Source organism: Tauraco erythrolophus, chromosome 27, assembly GCF_009769465.1.
Source record: "Tauraco erythrolophus isolate bTauEry1 chromosome 27, bTauEry1.pri, whole genome shotgun sequence".
NCBI classification, from domain to species: Eukaryota; Metazoa; Chordata; class Aves; order Musophagiformes; family Musophagidae; genus Tauraco; species Tauraco erythrolophus.
Genome location: NC_141491.1, coordinates 514,215 through 537,621, shown reverse-complemented (window position 1 = coordinate 537,621; position 23,407 = coordinate 514,215). Strand labels below are relative to the sequence as shown.

Genomic DNA, 23,407 nt, shown 5'->3' with positions numbered 1-23,407 from the left:
GCAGCCCTGCTGCTCAGCAGGGGCAGCCACGGGGCACAGCTGGAGCCTTCGAGGCGCTCCTGAAACATCGTAGACATCAAGAAAGGTTCGCGGTGGAAATTCAGCCTCCAACTAAAAGAAGAACAATTTCAGAGGAGAACGGGAGAATTTGCACCTTGGCCCGTGATGAGGCTTTCCAAGGGTTATTTTTCAGCTTTCAGAGTGGTGACACCGATTTTGGACGAGCTTTGCTGCGGGGAGTCGTTTTTAGCGTGGCATTTGTTAAGGAGCTGTGCCCCGCGATGCCCACAGGGCACACGGGCGCGCAGCCGGCACCCGGCTGGGCTAGTGGCCACACTGGACTCTTTGACACACGCCCAAATAAAGCAGCTCTCGTGGGAAGCGAACGCACCGGGTTTGCGCTTCCCGGTTGAAAAACGCCTTTTCGGGGTCTGTCCGAACCGCAGCCGCCGTTCCACCCCCGCCCCGGCCCGCTCCGCCCCGCCGGCGGCAGCGACGGCCCCGCGGCGCGCTGCCCGGTGCGGCCGTGGGAACGGCGGGCGCCGGGCAGAGGCGCGTGCACGCCCGCCTCGGCACCGAGCGAAGCACCGGGGCTGGTGCCGGGAGGCGCCGGCAGCGCAGCGGCGGGGACGGTGTCCCCCGCTGCGGCGGGGGTTTCTCCGAACCGCGGCTGCACAGCACCGGCCGCACCGGCCGCGGCACATCCCGGCTCCGGCCGCCGCGCCGCCCGTGACGGCACAGGCCCCGCCCCGGGGGGCCGGCGGCGCGGCGGGGGCGTGGCCGGGAACCGGGGGCGCGCGGCGGGGGCGTGGCCGGCGCCCGGGGGCGCGCGCGGCGGGGCGGGGCCTGGCGGGCGGGGCGCCGCCGCGGCGGGGCGGCAGTCGGGCGGCAGCCGCGGCCGGGGAGGGAGCGGCGGCGGCGGCGGCGCGGGGCGGGCAGCGGCGCCCCGTGGTGCGGCATGTCCAAGACGCTGCGGAAGAAGCGGCACTGGCTGAGCAAGGTGCAGGAGTGTGTGGTGTCCTGGGGCGGCCCGGCGGGCCCCGACCCCGACCTCCTGCGCGGCGGCGCCGAGCGCGGCGAGTTCCCCTACCTGGCGGGCCGCCTGCCGCCGGGCGCCGAGGGCGCGCCGGGCCCCGCGCTGCTCTCGGGCAAGGCGCCGGCGCCGGGCGACGTGCTGCTGGAGGTGAACGGCACCCCCGTCAGCGGCCTCACGCACCGCGACACGCTGGCCGTCGTGCGGCACTTCAGGGAGCCCGTGCGCCTCAAGACCGTGCGCCCAGGTGAGCCGGCCGCCGCAGGCCGCGCCGCGCCCGACGGACCCGCGGCCCGCCCCGCCGCTGCCCGCGACGCCGCCGAGCCGGCCGCGGGTAGGCCCGACCGCGCCGGCGCCCTGCGGGAGGGCCGCGGCGGGGTGCGGGAGCGCCGGCCCGGCGGCGGCGGGGCGCGGGGCGCGGGGCTGGGAAAGTTTCCCGGGCTCCGGGAGGGCGCCTCCGCCGAACGGGGCGGCCGGGGGGGTGGCCCCGCGGCCGCGTGGGGCGGCGCGAGGCTCCGGAGTCCCGGCACGGCCCCGGGGCGGCGCTGGCGGGCGGCCCTCGCTCCCCCCGGCCCGTCGGGGACCGCCGGCCTCCGCGGGCCGCCGGCTCGGTCCCGCCGGCGGTGCCGGGACCCGAGCTCGGGGACGGGCCCGTCTCGGCGGCCGAGCCCCGGGGTGTCGCTGCTTGCGGTAGGGCGAGGGTCCGGTCCCGGCCGCCGCCGCCCTCCCCGCCTCTGCGCGGCGGCTCCGTGACCCGCGCAGCCCGCGGCCGGGGCGCCGCTCGGGTTCCTGCCGCGGTATTCCGGGTGTTCCGCGGGTGCGACGCCCGTGCGGGGGCTCGGCGGAGCGGGCGGCCCGGGGCTGAGCGGCGATCTCGGGTGACTCGGTCCCTCGGGGGGGTCCCCGCCCGCCGCCGTGTGCCGGTGCCCGCGGGGCGGCGGCTGTCCGGGCGGTTGGCGGCTCGAGGAAACGGTGCCCCGGGATTTTGCGTGGCGTTTGCGTGAACTGCTGCTTGGAGCCGGGCCAGGGGCAGGGGGCGAGGGCCGGGACCGGGGAGGGTGGGCGCACGGCTGGCAGGAATGCCATCGCGGTGTCCTGGTGGTTTCCGATTTGCCAAAGAGAAACACTGAGAACAAACTCCGGGTGTTCTTTTTCCGTAGATTGGGATTAACTTTGAGTGCACTTTAATTAACTAATGGTATCAGATCATTGTGGTAAAATCTTCTTTATCAACATGCCTGTCAAACGTCAAGTTCATGCCGAACAGTGGCACCTGCAGTCACATGAGCTCGTGATTCAGGCTTGGGGCTAACCGCCTTCCTGGTCCGGCAGCCCAGGTGGGAGCTCGATGCCTTGCAAGGAAACTGTAAAACCACTTTTGTCTGAATCCCAACTCGTACCGGTATTTTCATGATGGAAGTCTGTAACGTTTCCTATGCAGCTTCTTTGTTTAACACCTGTCTTGTATTTCTTTCCTAACTGCTGGGTTACTACTTGACTTAAAGTAATAGGTATTTTAAACCAGATTTTCCTTGTTTGACCACTAATGAAGAGTCATCTTCTATATAGAAACTGAGCAGTTGGTCCTGATGCACATCACCTGTTAAATTACAAAAAAAACACCAAACCACCAACAAAATAAAATGAAAAACAAACCCACATCTTAGAAGTGCTTACAGAAGCCTGGTAAACTTGAAAGATGTCTTTATTTCAAAAATTGGAAATCCCATCTGAATTAAGAAAACAGAAAAAAACCAAACTGTTGCAAGTTAAATGTAAAATAAGATAAACAATTTGTTCCTCGATTATTTTTTTTTTTAAGATAGAAGACAATAATAAATATCTTTTAGTTTAAAAAGAGGAGGCTCATGGAAGATGAAACTGTAGTTAGAAGATGAAAGGAATTTCTTGTGTTTACTGTGGAGGCAAATAGGGGTATTCCTGTAGTGGGACTTACTGTAACAGAGACATGTCTCCAACTCTCAAAACTAGCAGAAAAAATTTTAGAAAAAAATTATACAATGAATAGTAGAAAATGACAAGAGCTGGAGAATGTTCTTTAGGAGTTCCAAATATGAAGTAGCAAACAGCAATGTGTTTCCTGTTCCTTAAATCGCCCGTGGTGTGCAAGGGGTAGGTGGTGGGGAGTACGGTGCCAGTGGGAAAAGGGTCCAGAAGATCAGCAGGACTGACTTGTGATCACAGCAGGCTGGTTAAAACTGTCGTTAAGAATGAAACTGTTGGGTGTGTGAATAAATACCATCTAATGAGGACAGTGTGTTGTTTTTTAGAAGAAAGTCTGTTAGTTTTTCAAGGTTCACTGGTTGGTTTAATCAAATCCAAGTGTTTTGGTGCAGTGGATTTTCAAACAGGCTTTCAGCAAGGTATCGATAGACTTTGAATAAAGCTCTCGCCGAGTGGGCGTTGAGTGGCAGCGTAGCCGCCCAAAGATAAGAGCAGAATTCTCCTGTGGGTTAGAAACTCGTTAAAATACAGGAACAGTTTTCTGAACAGCAGGAAACTACTGCTGGAGTCTTGCAAAGACCTGTGCTGTCTGGCGTAGTCATCCAGAGCTCGTAAGCTGGACTCTGGGTCGAGCTGTAAAAAGACAACTAGCATTTTTATGCTGATTTTATATAACTTTTGGAACAAATCAAATAGAAGCTTCAGATCCAGCAGTCTTTCCCATACTGGAACATATTGCAAGCTTATTTACCACATCAGATGATTTTTGCAGTAATTCTCTGTGTTAGTCTCCTCGGTATTTTGAAGCATACTGTTGTTCTTGGTTGTTTTTTTCAAGATTGCCACAGCAGCACTCGGTGGCAGTGTTCCAGTTAGGGTATATGCAATTAGAAAAGCTGTTGACGAGGCGTTCTCTGTGGAGACCTGTGACTTTGGATTTGACTTCCTTCTATCTTGTGTGATCCAGAGCAGTCCAGGCTCGCTGACCTTTGGAGGGCAGCTGAGAAGGTGCATGGGGTGAAGGGAGCAAGGGCTGGGGAGCCGGTGGTCCATGGCGCGCTCATAATACGTCTGAATTCTCAGACCCTTAATTGCATTACTGGTTTTGAGGTCATGTTGTTCTCTAGTCAAAACTGCTCTCTCTCAAATGAACCGTCGTGTTGAAAGGCATGGAGTGCCTCGAGGCCTTCGTGTGCCCAACGGCTCTTCGGAGTTGAGTGCTGTTGGGACAGAAGCATGAGGGGATCCAACTTCCAAGGTCTCTACCATGACAGGGAGGAATTTGTCACCTCGTCTCTGAGTTTTAGGGTGTGTATAAGGCCTTGATGCTCATGGTCTGCCTCTGCATCTTAGAAGCACAGCTTTGGTGTTGAAGAGTGACTCCATCTTCCAGGCAAAGGCTGTGCAAGCGTCCAGGTGGCCTTGAACAGCATGTGGGGGGACTGGGCTGCTTTATTTCAAGGAGCGATGTAGTCCTTCATTAAAGGCAGCAACAGCTTTAGTTGACAGCAGTAAAATCTGTCTGTGATACTCCAAGCTCACAGAAAATTTAAAATGGAAATTTCAAGATGCTGTTTAGTCTTGTTTGATAAGACACTTGAAAGATATGAATGTTAATTTGAACACCATCTGTTAACTGCACATCACAAATGATGGACCATTTTGTTCATGGAGAAATTTGTCCTCTTTCTTGCTCTGTCCTTACTTGCTGAGGAGGAAGAACAAGACCGGTGTGCCACAGCTGGGGATGAGCATCGTCGGTGCTGCAGCCGTGCCCCAGATGAGGCCTGGCTCAGGTGCTAGAAAAGCTCCGGTATCAGTAGGCGCTGACATGGCAAAGACTGGAGCTCTCTGCCAGTACATCTGGCCTGGTGCTGGGATCTGAGTTGTCTTACATAAAACTGAGGTATCCCTTCATTCTAGTTGGTGTTTGGGATTATAACTGTACCTCTATTTTTCCATAGTTCATCATCGTCGTGATCAGATGAGCAGAAGAGCAGTTCAGAGAAGTAAGGCTCTTCGTGCCGTGCGGTATGTGTGTGCACATGCACGTGTGTGAGCGTGGGCTGGCTCGTCACGGTGGGTGCATTTGTAGTTTAGCCACACTTGGTAAGTGCTGGTTTCAGCTAATCGCCCGCTTGCGTCCCAACGGCGGCCGCGTGTGGCTCGAGGACCTTCCCAGTCCAGTGTCACTCGGATTAGTGCACCCGCCTCGGAACTAGCTGGCACTGCTGCAGGTCCTTTCCTTTCCTAAGGAAGACCAAGCACTTTGCTTTAGTCGGATCCATTGTCTTTGAGTGCTAAATTCATCCTTTAAAGGTACCTGCTAGTTCGGATTTAGCCAGAAAGATGTCTGTGTGTGCAGGCGAGCCTGCTTGCGAAAATACTCGTCAGCGTAACTTTGAATGCCGCCGTCCGCACAGCAGCATGGGAGCCAGGATACGTCACAACTAGGTTTCAGACTTAAAGTAACAAAAATTACCCCTTATCTGCCAGTTCTTCTTTCTGCAGCCCGAGTTGCCAGATACTATGTAGGAAGGAATGTGTTTTCCTTCCAGACTAAGTAGCTTTGATGAATACAGCTGCTCTGTGGCAATTATTATGGTTTCATGGCTGCTGTAAGCAGCATCTGGGAAGAAACGGGCAAAGTCTTGTAGTTCTTCCACTTGAGAAACCATTCCCAGAGCACAGAGTTTTGTCCCTTGATTATTGAGAGAATGTGCTGGCTCCGCTGCGTCAAAACTGGTCTTTAATAAAAAAATGCCACAAGATGATTAGAAGTGCCCTTCAGACTGAATTTTTTAGTCTCAGTGCTCCCGAAACTCTGACACCGTGGTTGTCTGGGTATTGGTGTCACAGCTGGCTGTCACAACTCGCAGTCGTGGCCGGAGCTCTTCCTCCGACCGGGGCAGTCACTCGTTACGGCCGGTCCGGACGGCCCGTCCTGCGCTCAGGTGCCCCTTCGTGTTTGAGCCGTGTTTCTCCCAGCTGGGCACGTGCAGGACTTCTCAGCTCCTGCTCGTGGAACTGATGGGGTCTGTGTTCCGTTCGCGGTACCAAGTGTGCCCCGGCCCAGAGCTGCCGTTCGACACGACATCTGTGATCACCGCGTCGTCTATTGCTTGGTTGGAATTACGGTGCATCGGTACAGAGAACGAGATGATTGACAGGTGGACGTAGTACTCGGAAGTTCTCAGTACCGAATGAATTTTTTTTGAGTCAGTGTCTTTCGCTGAATCATGTCATGCTCTTGGCACCTGAGGATCTTGAAGCTTGCGAGGCCTTGCCTCACCTAAAGGCTCTCCTGATCAAAATCTACTGCAAGCTTACAGGAAGACTGCTTATTGCTGGATGCATTTTCTCAGGTGACTGTAAAATTGCCTGGTAATCAATCAGTCCCTAATGCCCCCGTTACCAGCAGGAGTTAATGGAAATGTTTCGGAGTCAGCTCGTGCACAGGGGACCCTTCTCCGAAGCAGAGTGAATGAGAACGGTGGTGACAATACAGTGACTCAGATCAGGATTCGGCACTTGAGACACAACACTTGAAGCTGAGTATATGAGATTCATTTACATTTTCTCCTGTGCTTGAGGTAGGTACAAAGCCTCCGTGTGGGGGTAAACATTTGCATGTTCGGCAATTAAGGCAGAGAGGAGGGCACGCCGCGCTCCCAGGCTGTTTTCACGAAATCAGATGAATTCTAAATGTGCCGTGTTAAAACAGAGACCAGAGTACGCACTAGGATAATTTTGCCTCTCGGAGGAAAGGCATTACCCTAATTCTGTTTCTCTGGAGGCTGGCAGCGGGCCAGCTCGGTGATTAAACTGGCGGATGCGTTCCTGTGCCAGTGCGAGGAGCCGAGGCAGCGGGTGCAGGTCCTGCTGTTCTCGATGCGCGTTGGGGGGGCTGCTGGGTGCCATCCTGGAAAGCTGCCCTCCTGCTTGGGAGTGCGTGGGGAACCGATCCGATCCTGTACAAAAGAGGAAAAGTCAATTCACTTTACCACACCAGGGAAAGCCCGGAACACAGGGGTGCTGTAATGAATGTGTAGGGTATCCCAGTTTCATGAAACTGGGCAGAAGACAGATGTGCAGTCTTGAAAAAGAAAACTGGACAGGAAGCACTTTCCGCTGGAAGCTGTCGTTTCTCGAAAGCCTTGGCAGTGGCAACAGAGAGCCACCCTGCTCAGAAAGCCATCAGCTTGCGTCTCAGGTGTGTGGATGCAGAGGACTGTCAAGCACTTGCCAAGGGATGGGCATTAGTATGTGCATGTAATTTATAATCTTGTTTCTCATATTCATCTTTATATAAACATATTATTCTTGGCATAGAACGTGTTGCCTTTCCCTTTCACATACTCCTTTGTTTAAATTCTACTGCGATGAGTCTGTGTTAATGATTTTGCCGTAAATGCACTCTAATTGTTCGCTTCTTTCTTGGCGTGTTAGTTTCAAATGATAACGAGGCCTCCTGTGGCTGTTGCTGCTGTGCTGCTGAACACCGTGGTTTTAATTTGTACTTTTTTGTTCCCTTCAGGAGAGCCATTCTCTTCCCTGTACTGCTCGTTGATGTCTCCCAGGAGAGACCCAGTAGAATAGCACAGAGTAAGGGCAGCGTTTACCTGGAGCTGCTGGCAGAGCGGGTGGTGGTCAGTGTTCTCCAAACCCACCTCCTCTGGGTCCATGTCCTCTGCTTTAGGGGAATGAGATTGTCACTGGGACTGAACCATCAAGCACTTCTATTCCCCTTATTCCTGGAAGGAAATTGTCTCCTTCAGGTAGACAGTTTTGGTTGAAATTCTTACGTATATGTTTATGTTGCTTTTCTGTAAAAAACAAACAAACAAAAAAACCCCAAAACAAAACACCCCAAAACTTAGGTTTACTTGCCAGCGTAGAACTTGTTTAAAAATCCTTGGAACTGTAGTTTTGCCACTACTCTACGATGGCAGGAGGCTTTCTCTTCCATGTGAATGAAGCCAAGAATGAAATAAGCGTGAACCTTTAGTAGGAGCCATGATTTCAACAGCAATTTGTAATTTTTGTCTAGGTATTCCTCTTGAATTCTTGGCTGGTTTTAATGAAACGCTAGTCAGTTGTAGAAAATGGCTGGGTTTTATCACTCTCAGAAGATACAATTTCCTTAATTTTTTTAAAAGAATTTTCCTTTTGCTTTTATAAAACAAAGACACTTCAAACTATCCTTTTAGACAATTTCTGAAGTAAACAAGCTGTGCTTGTATAACTTGCTGTGCACTATGCTCCTTTATTATTGAAGCATCTGCTTCAAGATGCTTTTCAGCTGATAATTCTTAAAAAAAAATATAACAAGGATTGTGCATTCAAATTGGCAGATGAAAAGATTATTCTAGTTTTGATTGTTGTTCTGTTTTAAGGTCTTTTGAATTCATTCTTCTGGTTCTTGTTTTTAATTCACGATGACTCCTTTTAAGAAATATCGTGTCGCGTTTATGGGCTGTTAGTTAAATCATGTCTTGTTCCCTGAATGGGAACAACTTTCTTCTTCAAAGCAATAGTATTCCAGAGAGTGCTAGATTTGGATTAAGAAAAATGTGAGCTCTTTGTAAATTCCTTATTTAGTTCTGCTAAAGAGAAGATGAGGGGAAAAATGCAGTAGGAAGATTGCAGACTTGTATTGATCTGTTCCACCGTCATTGAAACCAGAATCCTGAGTAATTTATCTTCTCAGTTGCTAATGAGTATTTGAATCTGTGTTAAATTAATCTTTCTCCAGCCCTCCATGGGTCGCAGTGGGAAGGGGAGCTGCTCCCAGGTGACGTGCCAGCGGTCGGACACGCCGGGCTGGCTTCCAGGCTAATGGCTTTGAAAGGCAAGGGCACGTGCTTTTGGTGGGAAGGGGCGTATCCTGGGAAGGGCGTTTGTCCGTGTGGCATCAAGGGCACTGCGAAGGCACCGATGCAGAAAAGCAGATTGCCGCTGTGGGTGCAAGTCGAGGGGCGCTGGGGTTTGTGTTAATTATTCCGTGCTGGCTGGGAACCCCGCGTGCACGCTGTCCCTCGGCGCTGCGGTTTACGACACGGATGCAGTGGCTGCACGTCGCAGTGTGCAGTGCAATCACAGTGAAATGCAGCGTGTGCTTCAAGGTGAAATACAATCGTGGCAATCTCTTGTTCAAGCTTGTGTCACTGTGCTTTTTTTTGTCCTATGCAACTGCAACGCACTAAAGTAATGATCTTATGTGGAAATGTAATTTCGTTTGCAAAGCACACCGCAGCTGTTGGCCATAGCGCTGGGCTTTCTCCGACAGCGAGCTTTCAAAGTATGTTTTCATAGCTGCCTTTGAAAATGCTTAAAGCTACTTTGCAATATGTATTTTTCTCAAGCCTGTAATTTTTCATGAATTGTTGGTTGCTCTCAGCCGAATGTCACTTCTTCAAATTGAAAATCACTGCTTTGTTTACTGTCCATCCTCTGTCACTCTTCACTTGCTGAATAGTAGTCTGGTTTGTATAGCTCGAGCCCTTGTAAATTATTTTCCTGAGAAATGACTAAAAAGTCAACACCTTTAAGCTCTGGATTGCCATATTTCTTCATTTACCTTTATAAAAAATGTAAAGCTTGAATTGTGGCTCTATCAGATCGTGGTGCACTTGAATGTTATTCTGTGTTCTGCTTCAGTGCCGTTTCATTCCTGACTTTTGGTAATAAATACAATCAGACTAACAGCTGGTGTCTTATGAATATGGATTGTGGATGCTGTATAAACATCAGAAGTATTCTGGGTTTTGGTGTCTAGAAATGCGTTACTTCCATCTGCATGATAATTACGTATTCTTTCAAAAAGGTGGTAAAGGCAATCAGCAAGGTTAATGCGATTGTGTGAATTATCTCTTACTAAAGTTCTCTTCTTAAATCCACTGCGTTTGGAAGTAGAGGACATGAATTCTTATGAATCCAGCCCAGTATTGCCCTAACATGAGACCCTAACCCAAAATCTGACTGCAACAAAAGTCGCATTGCAAAGCATGTTTGCTTGGTGAGGCTGGGACTCCCCCGGCACCACCTCTGGTGCTGGCTGTTGGGAAGGAGCTCCATCCAAGCTTGCTCCATCTTGGAGCCTTGGCTTGTGGATCTACGGCGTTCCGTAGCTGTCTGCAGGCCGTTACAGCTTTACGTAAAAACCCGTTCAGAAGTTTTCAGCACAAGATGCATCACAGACTAAACATCGTAGTCATTTAAAAGAAAAACCACGCTCCCCTCCTCGGCCACCCCACTAAAAATAAACCCCATGCATTTTTAGACCTGGCCATTAGACATTTCACTTCTTTATAGTGCAAATATGAATAAAGATCTTCTGTCTTAGAAATAAAAATGAGTGGTTGGTATGTTCCAATGTTGTTTACCTCCTGGTAATCAAATGCAGTTGGAGGTATACATCATCAGCCAGCTTCTCTGAGCTATGAAGAACACCAAAAGCCAGTTTGAATTTTAACAATACAAGTTGGGAGATCTGTGCAGTCATCTGCCAGAAATTGCTCTGAAAAACAGCCATTGGTGCTTGGTGGTTTAGCCTGAATATCAAGCTCTGAACATAGAGAATATAAAGGGACGTACGTGGTGCTGAGTTTCTACTGAAATGCCCCTGCTGCCTTTGCCAGGGTGGTTTTTTGATAAAACATTTAGGGAGAAATTAATTTCCCTCGGACTAGGATTGTTTCACAGTTGTATTTTGAGAGCTGTTCAACGTTCGCTGTTATGTTTTGGGATTCAGATTGTGTCTGTTCCGTGAGGGACCGGTTTCGCATGCAGGCGGGGACGCGGCGTACGATTCGGGAGCCGAGTTGCCAGGACTCATGGGTTTGCCAGCTCTCCTGAGCTCTGGGGGCAAAACTGGGGGTGCTGGTGTGGGGAAAGCAGGAGCGCCGTGACGAGCCCCGGGCTTTGCCTCTGGAGCCCTCTCCAGCTGTGGCATCGGGATGCCTTCCCGTCTCCTTGCCTCGGCTCGGAGAAGGCGCAGGTCTCAGTGCTCTTCCGCAGCTCGCGGCTGCGTGCACAGAAGTGAAAACGGAAGTTTTCTGGTGCGGAAACGCCGCGTTGCGATGGTGCTGGAGCAGAGGGGCTTCCCGCCATCCCGCTCCGTGCCGACGTTGGGTGCTGGCAGGTCTGGAGCGCCGGTGGAGACCCACCTTGGCAGATGCCCCGGCCGAGGAGGAGTGGTGCGCAGTGGCACGTGCACCAGTTTTGTGCTTAGCTACAAGAAATGTTTGAAAAAATGATCTCCTTTCATGTTGATGAAAGAACAGATGAGAGAAAAAATTCCATCTGAAGTGGCTGCTTAATTACTGTTTGATACAGTGAGGTAGTTTATCAACCAGCTTGTTTGTCTGAGTTTTCCAGTGTCACCAAGCCTTGTGTGGCAAAGCTAAGCCCGTTTTTAATGCGCCTGCTTTTCTCAGATGTTCCATGAACACCGCGGGAGTCGTGCAGGGCGTCGCGGTCTTCCGTGGGCACTGCGGGGTCGGGGACGAGGGGCAGGCGCTGGGCACTGACCGAAAAGTTCCCAGAAAGAAATCTGAAATATGGCCCAGGGCATTTGGATCTGCAGTTGAGCAGGTCTTAGAGTATCTGCTAACATCTCTCGACTCGTGAAATCAGGCGTCTGGGTGAATCCAGATCGTTAAACCGGTTTAGTTCTTGATATCCTAAGGAAAAACTTACCTGATTCGGTGTTAAGCGTAAAGAAATTACTGTTGTAAGTAATTGAAAATAAAATTGCTATGGTGGTTAAGACTGGTAGTGAAAGTTGTAAAGAAATAGACAAAGTAACTGAGTTGCAACTTTGTGCTTTTGTTTTGTGTGATGTCTTTAACAAAGTTAACTTAAAGATAACAAAACGAACCCTATGTAATCTTTAGCTGGCTCGTGGTTTGCTGTCTGATTCAGGAAAGAAAGCCTCTTTGAAAAGTGTTCTATCTCTTAAGTAGTTGCTGTAGTTGTAGCCAATCTTTAGGAAAAAGTGACGTGCACAGGGCCTTGGAGGTGGGTTTTGGATGCTGAAAAAAGCAGCAGGTAGCGCGGAGCCGTGTCCGGCACAGGACTCAGTGGGTCTGGGTTGGAAAATCGCTCTCTTAAAAACACATCAAACAAAAAGCAGAAGCACCCGTCTAGATATGAGTTTTCCTTTCCCTGCAAGGCTTTTTGGAAGCTCACAACAAAACGATAACTGAAGTAGAAACGAGGGCTGTTTCACTCTGTTTGGCACAATCGTTATGTTTGTGCAGCTGGTGGCCTACCAGCTTTATCCTGCAGCTGAATATGGAGATGCGTGCAAGTTATTTCTTCTTTTCCTGAGATTATTAAAAAACAAAACATAAAACCATTGACAAATAATTTGAACTTGGTGTAAGTCAACATGCTGATTAAGTATTTCCCTCCTGTGCTGATTGATTTTTATGAAAATAGTTGAGGACCTGGGTGGATTTTTAAAGCATTTTGACACAGTTTTTGCTCAAATAACATCAAGAACACCCAGACCTCAGACTGCCGAAGCCTGCCCCCCTGTTTAAGATCTCATTGCCAGTATATGCGACTTGGGTTTGGTCATGTGCCAAGTTTACTGTGACTTTCTCGCAATAGACACAAGCAGAGTTTGCTGGTACTACTCTTTAAATGCAAGAGGATTAACATCCAGTTTATTTCCTCTAAAGCCACAGAATTATCAGGAAATAACTAAGCCCTAAAGTTTTAGGTTTGTAGAAATGATTTCCTCCTAATGCATGTACTTGGGGGAAATTTCAGAATCCTGTTACGTAAGAGAGAGGCAGAGCCCTCTATTAATCCCAGGGAATGATGTTTAATGGCTTGTTTTGTCCTTTATTGGTCTAAAGAATTCCTCAGAAATCAGCTGACCGAAAGTGCCAGGGAAGTATTTTTACCTCTGTTGCTGAAACTGTTATCGCTCCGTAATTTCACTAATCTTCTTTGCAGTGAGATTAGATTGTAAATGCTTTGCTGCAGGAGAACTTGTTTGTGAAAACTGCTTGGTACCGTGGGTGCCATCGAGTGGAAGTGCCAGTAAGTAATCGAATATGGTGTTCCACTGCGCAGCAGTATTTTGAAATATTTATTGCCTTGGCTTTGCTTCAGGTTGACAGTGTTTCCTCGGAAGATAATGTTTGTAACGTGAACTTTAATGCATTGTGTTTGATATGTACAAAAAATGCTAATGACTTAGGTTTGAAGACAAAATTGCCGTGGTTTTATTTCATACTGAGAGTTGGTCCCTATTGGGTAAAACAGTTTTGTATGAATAAATACAAATTGTTGTCCCTTATTCTAGATCTCTGACATCCTCAGGTGCCACTCATGCACGTACTTTTTGTTTTAAATGGTTTATTATAGAAGCATTAATATGCCATATTTCTGAATAAAGTATTTTAAAATGTATTTGCTGGTAGATAAGGTATGAAATGTCGATGGGTATCTGCAGCTGGTGGTTACACTGCACAGACCAGCTGAGGTAGCAGCTCACTGGCTCGTTCTGTGTCCTCTCACGAATTTTGAGAAAGACAAACAGTTACGTCCTTGACGGACACACGTACTGTTATTAAACTGCCTTTTGGGGCCTGTTTAGAGGCAGCAGAAAACCGTTCTGCTCAACGCAAGGCCTGAAGTGTTGCTCGTGTCGTGGAATTACGGACTGCAGCAACTTGCCTCTGAATCGCAGCCGTTCCTGTCTGCCCTACTTACTCAGTATAAAAAAACTAATCCTGTGGATTTTATTTCCCTCTCTGTAGGACAGCAGTGAGTAATTACTTTTCTCTGGTGAAGGTAGAGATGCTGGAAGAGTTTAATTAGTGCCCATTAGGAGATGCTGCAGTACTTAAATGAATTCATCAGGGCAGGGCACTTCAGGTTCATCAAAATCGCAAATAATTGCAGTGGACCGAGCGTTGTTTGCGCTGTGCTGCCTGTTACATCTTTTTGTTCTGCAAAACATTTCAGGACGTGTGAGTCTTCCTTGGCCAGGGACATCTTTTCTAACTTTTTCTAACGCTGAGCGCTGCGTAAAACCCAGTTATTGTCATCGGGCTGCGGTGGCCCTGCCGGGCGGTGGTGGCCCCGGGGACGGGATCCCGTGGTCTTCGTTATCCTTTTTATCGGCCTCTGTTTGCCCGCGAGTGTGTGTAGTATTTCCACAGGGAAGTTTTAAAGTATTCAGAAACTACCAACTGTTCTCTACTTTTTCTCTCAGTTGAAAGTCTGCTAAAAATAGGATGTTCTCCCATTGAGTTGTCAAACTGGGATACGTAATGTGGAGTGTCGTGCGGCAGGAATAGCAAAAGGGTTTTTACCTGAGGAAGTTCTTTCTGTGGACTGTTTTTTCTTATACTGGGTGAAATGCAGCAAAGAGAAAAAGGGCTTAAATCAATTTCCACTCTGTTGAATCACCTTCAGGGGGCATGAAATTTGTTCTTTTGAAATCCGTATTTATTGCCTCTCGGCAAATACATCTGATTTTTTTTTTTTCTAATTGAACTGTGTTCTTAATAGGCCCATTGCTATCCCTGGTTTGTGTGGTTGCAGAGATGTCAGGTATTAAGGAAATGGCAAAGGAAAACAATACCACTCTTGGGTTTGGGTTTGGTTTAGTTTTGTTTTGTTTTTTTCAAAAAAAGTTCTTTGACAGAACTTTCTATGTTATCTAAGGAATTGGGAATCAGGACATGGGAACTGGGCCCTTTCTTTAGGATGCTTTCAGTGATCTGGAAAGATTTAGTATTCTTTGTTACCTGGAAGTTCAGGTTTTAACAGGTTGTGAGGCTTTTCTTATATTTACCAAATCTGCGGAGATAAAACCAAAATCTGCTGTTTGAAGTAATGATGCGTATCCGATTCAAAAGCAGGAAATTCGAGCGGTGCCTGCAGGCTCGGCTGGAGCCCAGTGCTGCTGCCGAATAAGTTCAGACGTAGAGGGTGCTTGAGATGTTGGTCTTAGAACTCCTGCTCAGCCTCTGTGTCGGACACGCGTTGGTTTTTACAGTGCCCAGTTGCGCAGTCGCCCCTTTCCAGCAATGCCCCTCCCAGCATGGCACAGCGCACCCCGCTGCACCCGTGCGCTGGCTCTGGGCTCCCCAGTGGGTATCCGTGCGCCTCGTACTGGGCACACGCAGGGCACTGGGTTCCCCAGCAGGTATCTGTGTGCCTCGTACTGGGCACATGCAGGGCACTGGGCTCCCCAGCAGGTATCCGTGCGCCTCGTACTGGGCACACGCAGGGCACTGGGCTCCCCAGCGGGTATCTGTGTGCCTCGTACTGGGCACACGCAGCACCAGTCTCTCCCATCGCCCTGACCATGCCTCCAGGAAAGCCCCGTTGGTCTCTTAAGGAGAGCTTGCACCGGCAGATGAGGACCAGCTATCGCCGTTTCATCACGTGGTTGATTTGAGCACCACGTTGTCTGGTTTCTGTCCTTTGCCCTTTCTGTGTAGCTGCCAGTGGGGACTGAACAGTGAATTTTGGGATTTAGGTGGTTTTGTTTAGTAACAATCAAGTGCTAGCTGTGTAACTGCTGCCTGATTCCGACCGGGTACGATGAATAAAATCAGAAAGGGTCTTCACTGCGATCCAGTCGCGGTTTTGTGAGATGACGAGTGTTGTTCGGACAGGTACTTGCTGTCGGAATTGCTCGATGTAATTCTCATGATCATAGGTGTGGGGTAGTTTTTCATCATCTAACTGCATGTTTGATTATATTGGTAAATTGAGAGAGAGATGTGTGAAAATAGAACCAAGTTACGTGGAAGCTCTGAACAGATCGCTGAGACTGGCTGTGTGTGTGATACATGTCACACTCGTGTTCAGATGAGGAAGGTAAAGCTCTTACCTTCAGGTTCCCGTGTGTTCTTGGAAGCAGGGAGGAAGGAAGCGTTTCAGTAGGAAGTATCTGCTGTGGGTAGCAGGACTGTCTGTGCCGTGAAACGCTGTGCTCTGGCGATAGTAAGGCATTTCAGAGAGATTACTGCAGAAGCTATATGGTCAGACAAGGATGACAGAAAGCGGAATGATGCAATAAATACAGGAGAAAACTACTGTGCTGTCAGTTTGGGTTTTCCTGTTGGGGTGTACATCCATAGCTGCCTTCTGATTGATTGAGAATTGAGAACAGAAATTAGATTTGGCTTTGCCTTCAAAGCTGTCTTTTTATTTGAAGTGCCTTCTTATGAGAATTCCATTTCTGTGTCAGTCTTGAATTTAGTGAGCTCTTTAAGCAGATATAAATGAGTCCAGCCTTTGGAGACAGCTGCATGAAGATGATGGCTGGCAAGCTTCCCGAGCCAAATGCACCACGATCCAAGGGCTCAGCGCTCCGAATGTGAAACTGTTATTATCGTAACTGGAAGATCCTTTCTGTCTCGTAGTACATACAAACATTATTATTTTGCTTACGACATCTACCTTGTGCCTAACTTTTGGGAGTACAAATGAAACTGAGAGCAGCTGGTGAAAGCTTATCATGGAATCTGACAGATTGTCATCCACACCGTTGTGGGCAGCTGCCAGAGAGCGGCTGCGTTCTGCTCTGGTCTTGAGACTTTGATCCTTGTTCACTGCCAATACGTCTGTTTTGTGGCCATTCAGGGTGCACAGAGAAGGGAGGGTCAGTGACTTGGAAGCTGACTGCAAGTGATATGTGCCACTTGTATCACCCGTGAGGACTTCCCAAAATCAGATTGTTTAGGTTTTTAAGTGTGGTTGTACATGACTCACATAGACTCGTTTTTATGATGGAAAGCACAAAGTAAAAATGACAACAGCGGATATCTTGCTGTGAAGTTGCTGTCCTTGCTTTTCCTCTTTGTTTCAACTAGTTCTAGTTTATAGCATGTTTTAAAGTAGCGGAAGAAGTTTGTTCTGAAGCTAAAAATAACTGGAAATACAGCTATTGTGTTCCCCACGCAGGATGACCTCTCCACAGGTGAACAAGTGCGAACGTGCGCCAGCTGGAACCTCATCTGCTGCAGGACTGACCTGTGATCTGTGCTTACAAGTTCACGCAGGTGGCAATGAAGGAGCAAGTTTTGTTTCATGTTCAGTAAGTTCTGGTTATGAAAACCAGATTTATTGTTTTAATTAATAGGTATTTGCCCTTTCTTAATCTGCCAATCTCTCAAGTGCAGTTCTGAAAACTTTATAGCAGCAGCAGCAGTATTTCTTAAAAGATCGTCTTGTAAAAACTCTTTCTTTGGAAATTTTATGGGCTGGTTTGGGTTTTTTTTCAGCTTCTCTTGATAATACTTAGCAGATGAAAGCACAGAGGAGAGGCAGCAAATAAATCTTTGCAAAGTTGCTGAGACTGCTGCGTGTCAGGTTCTGGTGGCCCAGGGAACACAGTGGCTTTGGTGGCAAGATGGGCAACTGTCCGACTGCGGTGAGTCACCAGGAGATGCTATGGGAAGCGCTCGAGAAGTGGCTGTCAGAATACTGCACAAAACGTGACTTCGCACTGCCGAGTTCCGCGGGAGGCTGCGCTCCGGCGTGGCGGTTCGGATACGGTCGGGCGCTGCCGTGCGGCCAGGGCTGGTCCCCGCAGGGAAGGCGGCGAGCGGGGCTCCGGACCGGGCTGCTCTGAGGGGTGGCACGGGTTGGAGGCCAGTCTTGCAGAACGGGTGGCTCCAGGAGCCGCCTTGTTCCCGTTACGTTCTCCTCCGAAGTCGCAGCAATCTTTAATAAATACCTTGTGATGAGGAAATCGGGATGTGGCGCCTGTTCCATGTCTGCTCTAGGTGAGCTTTCCGTTCCGTGAGAGACACGGCTTCGTTAGTAATCTGAAGGTTTATGTATTAGTAGCTGTTAGTTAATAAACTCGTTTACCAGCTTCCTGTGCTACATACTGACTGATGTACTCCGTTGAGACACTTTTCTTGCAAACTACTGATAGATAAGAAAAAGAAGAAATGCTGAGAAGCAGATGTTGCATGACCAAGTACCCAGCTGTGTACTAACAAAATGAATCTCATGGTGATTAGTTAACAATTCCTTGGCAGTCAGAGGCATATGTAAAGCAGTAAACACAGCATGGGGAAATAATAATAATAATTTAAAAAAAAAAAAAGAAAGAAGCATTTTCTGAGCTTGAAACATTGGCAACATCAGTTCAACCATCTGTGTTGCTGAAAGAGCTGACTGTGTTGTGGGTAAGTCATACCAAGGTCAGTTGAACTGGCTTAGAAGTCCTTAACCCTTTATTGTTGAAGTACAACATCTCCGTGTTCGGAGCAAGGGGTGCATCGTAGGTTGAATGACGTGAGCGCCACAGCAGGGATGTCTGATAAAGGAAAATAATCATCAGTTTTGACCTGCTGTTACATGAAGATGTTCAGCCGACAGCAGCAAAGCACTTAAAGTAAGTTTAAGGTTAAGTCCGTTACTGGAATGGAGTTGCCATTGTTGTATCTATGGGTGAGTGCGTGTAAAGGAGGAAGATAAAGATCGTTACAACCTTCTGGCTACATAATTTAGAGCTGCGGCTGCAGTTACAACAGCCTGCCCTCTGGAATAATTCTCTTCTGCAATGCCTTTTTTTTTTTCTCTCATTAGAGAAATAACTGTGTGCTGATCTGTGAGTGCCTCATCTTTCTCTTTTTACCCCCTCGGCGCAGAGGGATGCGAGGAATTCCTGAAAGGGAAGAGTAGTTGACTGAGGGTGGTTAGTTGGGTTTGGTTTGGTTTTGCTCACTGCCTGTTGTTTCTGAAAAAAGACTCCTCCGTGGTTGAACTGGTTCAGTCCTTGTTTGCACATGGTGGATACCATTAGGACAGTGCAGGAACTGACACAAAGAACAAAACACATTTTCTGCAAGGTGTTGGAAACACTTGTCTGATAATGTAACAAGAAGTGTAAGGTTTTTAATTTTTATAATTTTGTTTGGTTTTGTCATGTCCGTATAAGTGTCTGCATGAGACATACACCCCTCTGCCAGGACACGTTCTCCGTGCTGGTTCAGCAGCTTTGCTGCCTCCCAACACTTTTATCGATGGTGCCAGTGCAGTGTTGAAATGTGGACTCAAGTGTACACAGTGCAACTGAATCCTTTTAGTTTTTTGCTGCTACTAGTGTTGCCCTAGAGAGAAAATAATGTCTAACTAGGTTATAATGGTGGTACTTTCTTGGATAGATAGGTCATTTTTTCAGGAATCTAATAGTTGAGCTTTGTTCTTAGAATGGAGTTGTGTCTATTTTTGTGATTTTGTGTGCGCTTAATCTGTAGGACAGGAATTGTTCAACTGTTGGATTTACTAAATCACTTTTAGTTCACCCATGTTTTTTTCAGAGTCCTCCAGGGTCCAAACACTTTTATTTATGGAACACTTCAGAGTGGGAACAATAATGAAGCAAATTTTTTTAGTAAATTGGAAGTCGTCAATATCTATATCCTCCTGTAAATTTAAAGCTACTGCATTGTTTTGCATCAACATAGTGGTTCCTGCTTTATGTTGCAAATTCTCTGCCTGCATGACCATAAAAATGAATTATGAGTTATCAGTTAGGACAGGAGATGTAATCAGTTAAAGCCTAATGAAGCTTATACTTCAGAGCAGGCTCATCTGCTGAAACATTGCGTTAGCTGAATCGCTGCTGCAGTGGGTAGTTTCATAATTGCGTCTCAAGTCAGGTTGAAAATCCACTCTCTTATCTCGATGATACCTCGTTAAAGCCCGTCTGCCCTCGGTCACTGCACGTCTGTCCTGCAGACCTGCTCTCCGGGAGCAGGAAGGCTGAGGAGCCATCTCCACGTTGGAAGCCGGTTTGCTTCTGGAAGCACCATGTTGCTTCTGACAGCTCTCCTGTGGCTTTCTGTGGCCGTGACCCGCACCGGTGCTGCGACCCGCGCCGCTGGCGCCACTGGCCGTGGAGCTGGTGAATCGGCGCCTTGGCCGCGACTGCCGGGTGAACTGCCGGGATCCGCCGTGCGCTGGGCTGGGTTTGTGCGGGGAAGGGCTGTGCTGGGATGCACTGGGACTGCTGGCCATTTCAGTTCCTGCTTACGCTTTGCTGGGAAGGGGTTGACTCTCGAAGGCTGAGCGGTCCCTCCTTGCTGGCATCGAGCACTTCACAGCTGCTCTTCTCAGAGAAAGCACTATTTCATATTTAATTGAAAATCCTGGGTGCCGTAACCAAAAAGAAATCTTATTAAATGAATAGTGATGAAATAATAGGATATGCTGTGCAAGGGAAAAGATAAATTCCTTTCATTTTTAATATTACATGATGATTAACTTCACACATAGGGAAATGTTCTTTCCTTATGTGATGACTTCAACAACAGCGTGTCGTTAAGATCATAAACAGAAGGTTCCCTGCGAAATTAAGTTATAACAAAATTGTAGTTCTCTGAGCGAAACCCGTGAGGTTCGGGGGGGTGTGACAGAGGAACCCGTGCCGCGTCTCCGCGGGCAGGGCAGGAGCTGGCCGCGGCTCCCGGTGCGCCGCGCCGGTGGCTGACCCCAGTTCGGAGGGAGCTGGGACGAGTCTCCTGCCTCTTTTTCTGTACTTCCCACGTGTCGATGTAGTGCCAGACGGGTGGTGGAAAAGTCACTTGGCTGTCATCTTCATACAGGTGAGAGTGAGAATTACCTTATTTTCTGAATTGGGAGATTTTTGAAGTATTGTGAACAATGTTGGTAGGTCTTGAGTTATTTTTTCTTACTTTTAGCTTACCATGGAGTAACGCTGTGAGTTGAGTACGCTGATGGCCTGTAAAACTGTGCAGTGGATGTTCAGTACATACTCAGAGGTGTTCTGGGGAAGATTTTAAATTTTATAAGATTCCTTAAGGGTATAACTTAACCACAATAGCTACTAAATGCTGTTTTGTATGTTGTGTTTTGAGAGAAAGTCTTTTTCGAATTTTGTTTTTATGAAATTGATGTGACTTAGACAAGCTAAAAGTCCCAGCGCTGCCTCTACCAGAACTTGAAAATGTCAGCGTTGACGCTTGTCTGTAACGAGCTCATTTTTGCTGGGAAACATGTTGAAAAATCCAAGGAACATAAACCCGTTTCCTTCCAGCCACACTTGTGCGGAGAGGGTATCTGCGAGCGGCGTGCTCCCGCCGGCGTTGCCCGGGACCATCCACAGGGTCTGCTCCCGCGTTTCCCAGCGTGGCGCTCGCGGCCGGGCCCCCGTCCGTCGCTGCCGCAGCAGACGGAACGCAGCGTCTGTCGCCGCAGCGCTGCCGTGTGGGCTCTGCACGAGCCGGGCGTTACCGTGAGCCGCGGCACATCTGGAGTTGCCGGGATGCTGCTGACTGTCCGTATTGCGCGTGGAGAGCTGTTTTCCAGTTAAACTCTGAGATGTCTCTAATCGATACGGCTGTGCCGCGGCGCGTCTGTCAGTTTGCTCAGAGGAGTGCTGACTCAGCACTTAGATGTTGGTGTTTGAAGGTCCTGGGGGTCCCTGGGAGCGCGGCGAGGCACGGCGCTCCCATCTGCAGCTTGAATTTGCTGCTGAGCTGCCTCTCCCCAGCGAAGCACGAGCTGTCCGTCGGGAACACTGCAGCCCTCCTTTTGGGGTGTTGGGATCTCCTGAGCTCCTTGAAAAGCCAGTTCGAGAAGCTCTAATTCCTCTGTAAAAACTGCATAGTGACTGTGCTCCTCGGAGCAGGAATTGCTTCTGTACCAGCACATGCAGCGCTCAGGCGGTCCCGCAGTACGTGGGGTTGAGGGCCCAGCGGAGCCGTTTGCCCGCAGAGCCCATCGGTGACGTTTCCGCACGGGCCAGCAGGTGGGAATGCACCGCACCGTTAGAAATATTAATAATAATATTAATTAATAATATTAATTAATCCCTGGAGTAGTGGAGGATTTCCCTGCCCATGGCAGGGGGGTTGGAACTGGATGATCTTTGAGGTCCCTTCCAGCCCTAGCCATTCTATGATTCTATGAAATGTTCCGTTTTAAAGCCATGCGAAGCAGGGGCGCTCGGGTGCAGTGTTTGGGAGCCCAGTTTGCTCTTGTGCAAACTGGGGTTATGGGTCCAGCTACGACGGCCCCTGCGCTGCCGCTCACGGACGCAGCCGAAGGGTGGCACGTTTGCTGTTGCCCGCGTTGGTTGGTCACCCAAGAGGTTTGTTCCGTTGCAGGAGAACAGACGTACAGCGTCGTTATGAACAGAGTGTCTTTGTCAGGCTCCTGCTCTGCCAAACTCCAGACTGAAATAGGTTAGTGGGCCTAGAAATTATGCAGAGTGTAATTGCATGTCTTGCTTCCTATGGAAAGCAGGCTAAAAATAAACCTATGATTTGCATAAGTTCTATTCTAATCGGAACATGCAGGAAAAAAAACACCAAGGTCTTGGCATGTGAACGTGTGCCCTTATGCTGGGAAAGCAGTGCCAAGTCCCAGGCAGATTAACTCGCTTGTGTAACACGGAGCAGCTGCAAGGACGTTCTTCTTTGGGCATGGGACTGAAATGTGTCATTCTACGGAGCTGCACGCTGCTTAGGCAGTAGGACACGGTACGTTATACGTACGTCAGCGTCCGAAACGGGATGCTGTGTTAGGACAAACAGGAGGGCTGAATGCTGCAGTAGGGAAACCTGCACGAGTGCCCCGTGTGGGATATCGAAACGAGAGTCGTTAAATGTTGGTACCTTTGGATTTGCACATCAGCTGGAGATGCTCACAGGGAAGCGTTAGTATTGGAACAGTTTTGGGACTCAAGTAACATTTTGTTTGGTTGTGAACGGTATTTGTGCTTTGTAGAGCAAATTGGTTGGTTTGCTGTCGCAGTAAATGATTTCCTCTATGGTGAATAAAGTAAAACTTCACATTTTAAATTTAAGGGAAAGAATGAAGGATTGTTTATAAATTGGGAAAAACAAGGCAGTTACCCCAAGGAAAATCACCTCTATTGCTCAGGGCTCTAATCTTTGTTTTGGAGTGTTGGGTTCTGTATCTGCTCAGTTAAGAGCAGACTAAATGTTTTATGCACTGTTATAACCTCTGACAGCTGCAGAGGCCTCTGATTTCGTGGCCCCAATGTCTGTATTTAACTTCACGGTACGAGCGTTGCAGCAGCAGATACTACTCGTGCCAGACAGCCTCCGTAGGTGTAGTGAGTTGCACAGTGATTTCAACTCAGCAAGGGATTGAGTGCATAATTAGGAAGCCTTAATGAAGTACTTAGTGCTACTATTAAAACAACCTGGTGTTTTTATTTTTTTTGACATTTTGCATATTACAAGCTCTAACTGTAGTTTGTGACAGGCTCTGTTAACACGTTTGTGTCCGTTTGCGTGTCGCCGTACGGGCCCCATCACCTGCGGGGTGGTTTGATGGGATCACGCTCTGTCCCACTCTGCGGGTTTGTATTCATCTGCTGTCGTGATGTCCCAACCTGCTGCCTCCCACGCTTCGCCTTTC

The 23,407-nt window shown here is 48.8% G+C and overlaps 1 protein-coding gene across 3 annotated transcripts in view; it reads left to right on the top strand.

Annotated features, from left to right (window-relative positions):
• Nucleotides 1-958: 958 nt before the first annotated feature.
• MAGI3 (membrane associated guanylate kinase, WW and PDZ domain containing 3) overlaps nt 959-23,407 on the top strand; it is a 64,744-nt gene continuing 42,295 nt past the window's right edge. For all 3 annotated transcript variants that reach the window (XM_086627438.1, XM_086627439.1, XM_086627440.1), the window contains exon 1: nt 959-1,280. In XM_086627438.1, coding sequence (XP_086483564.1) covers nt 959-1,280 — 322 coding nt within the window. The remainder of the gene's footprint in view (nt 1,281-23,407) is intronic.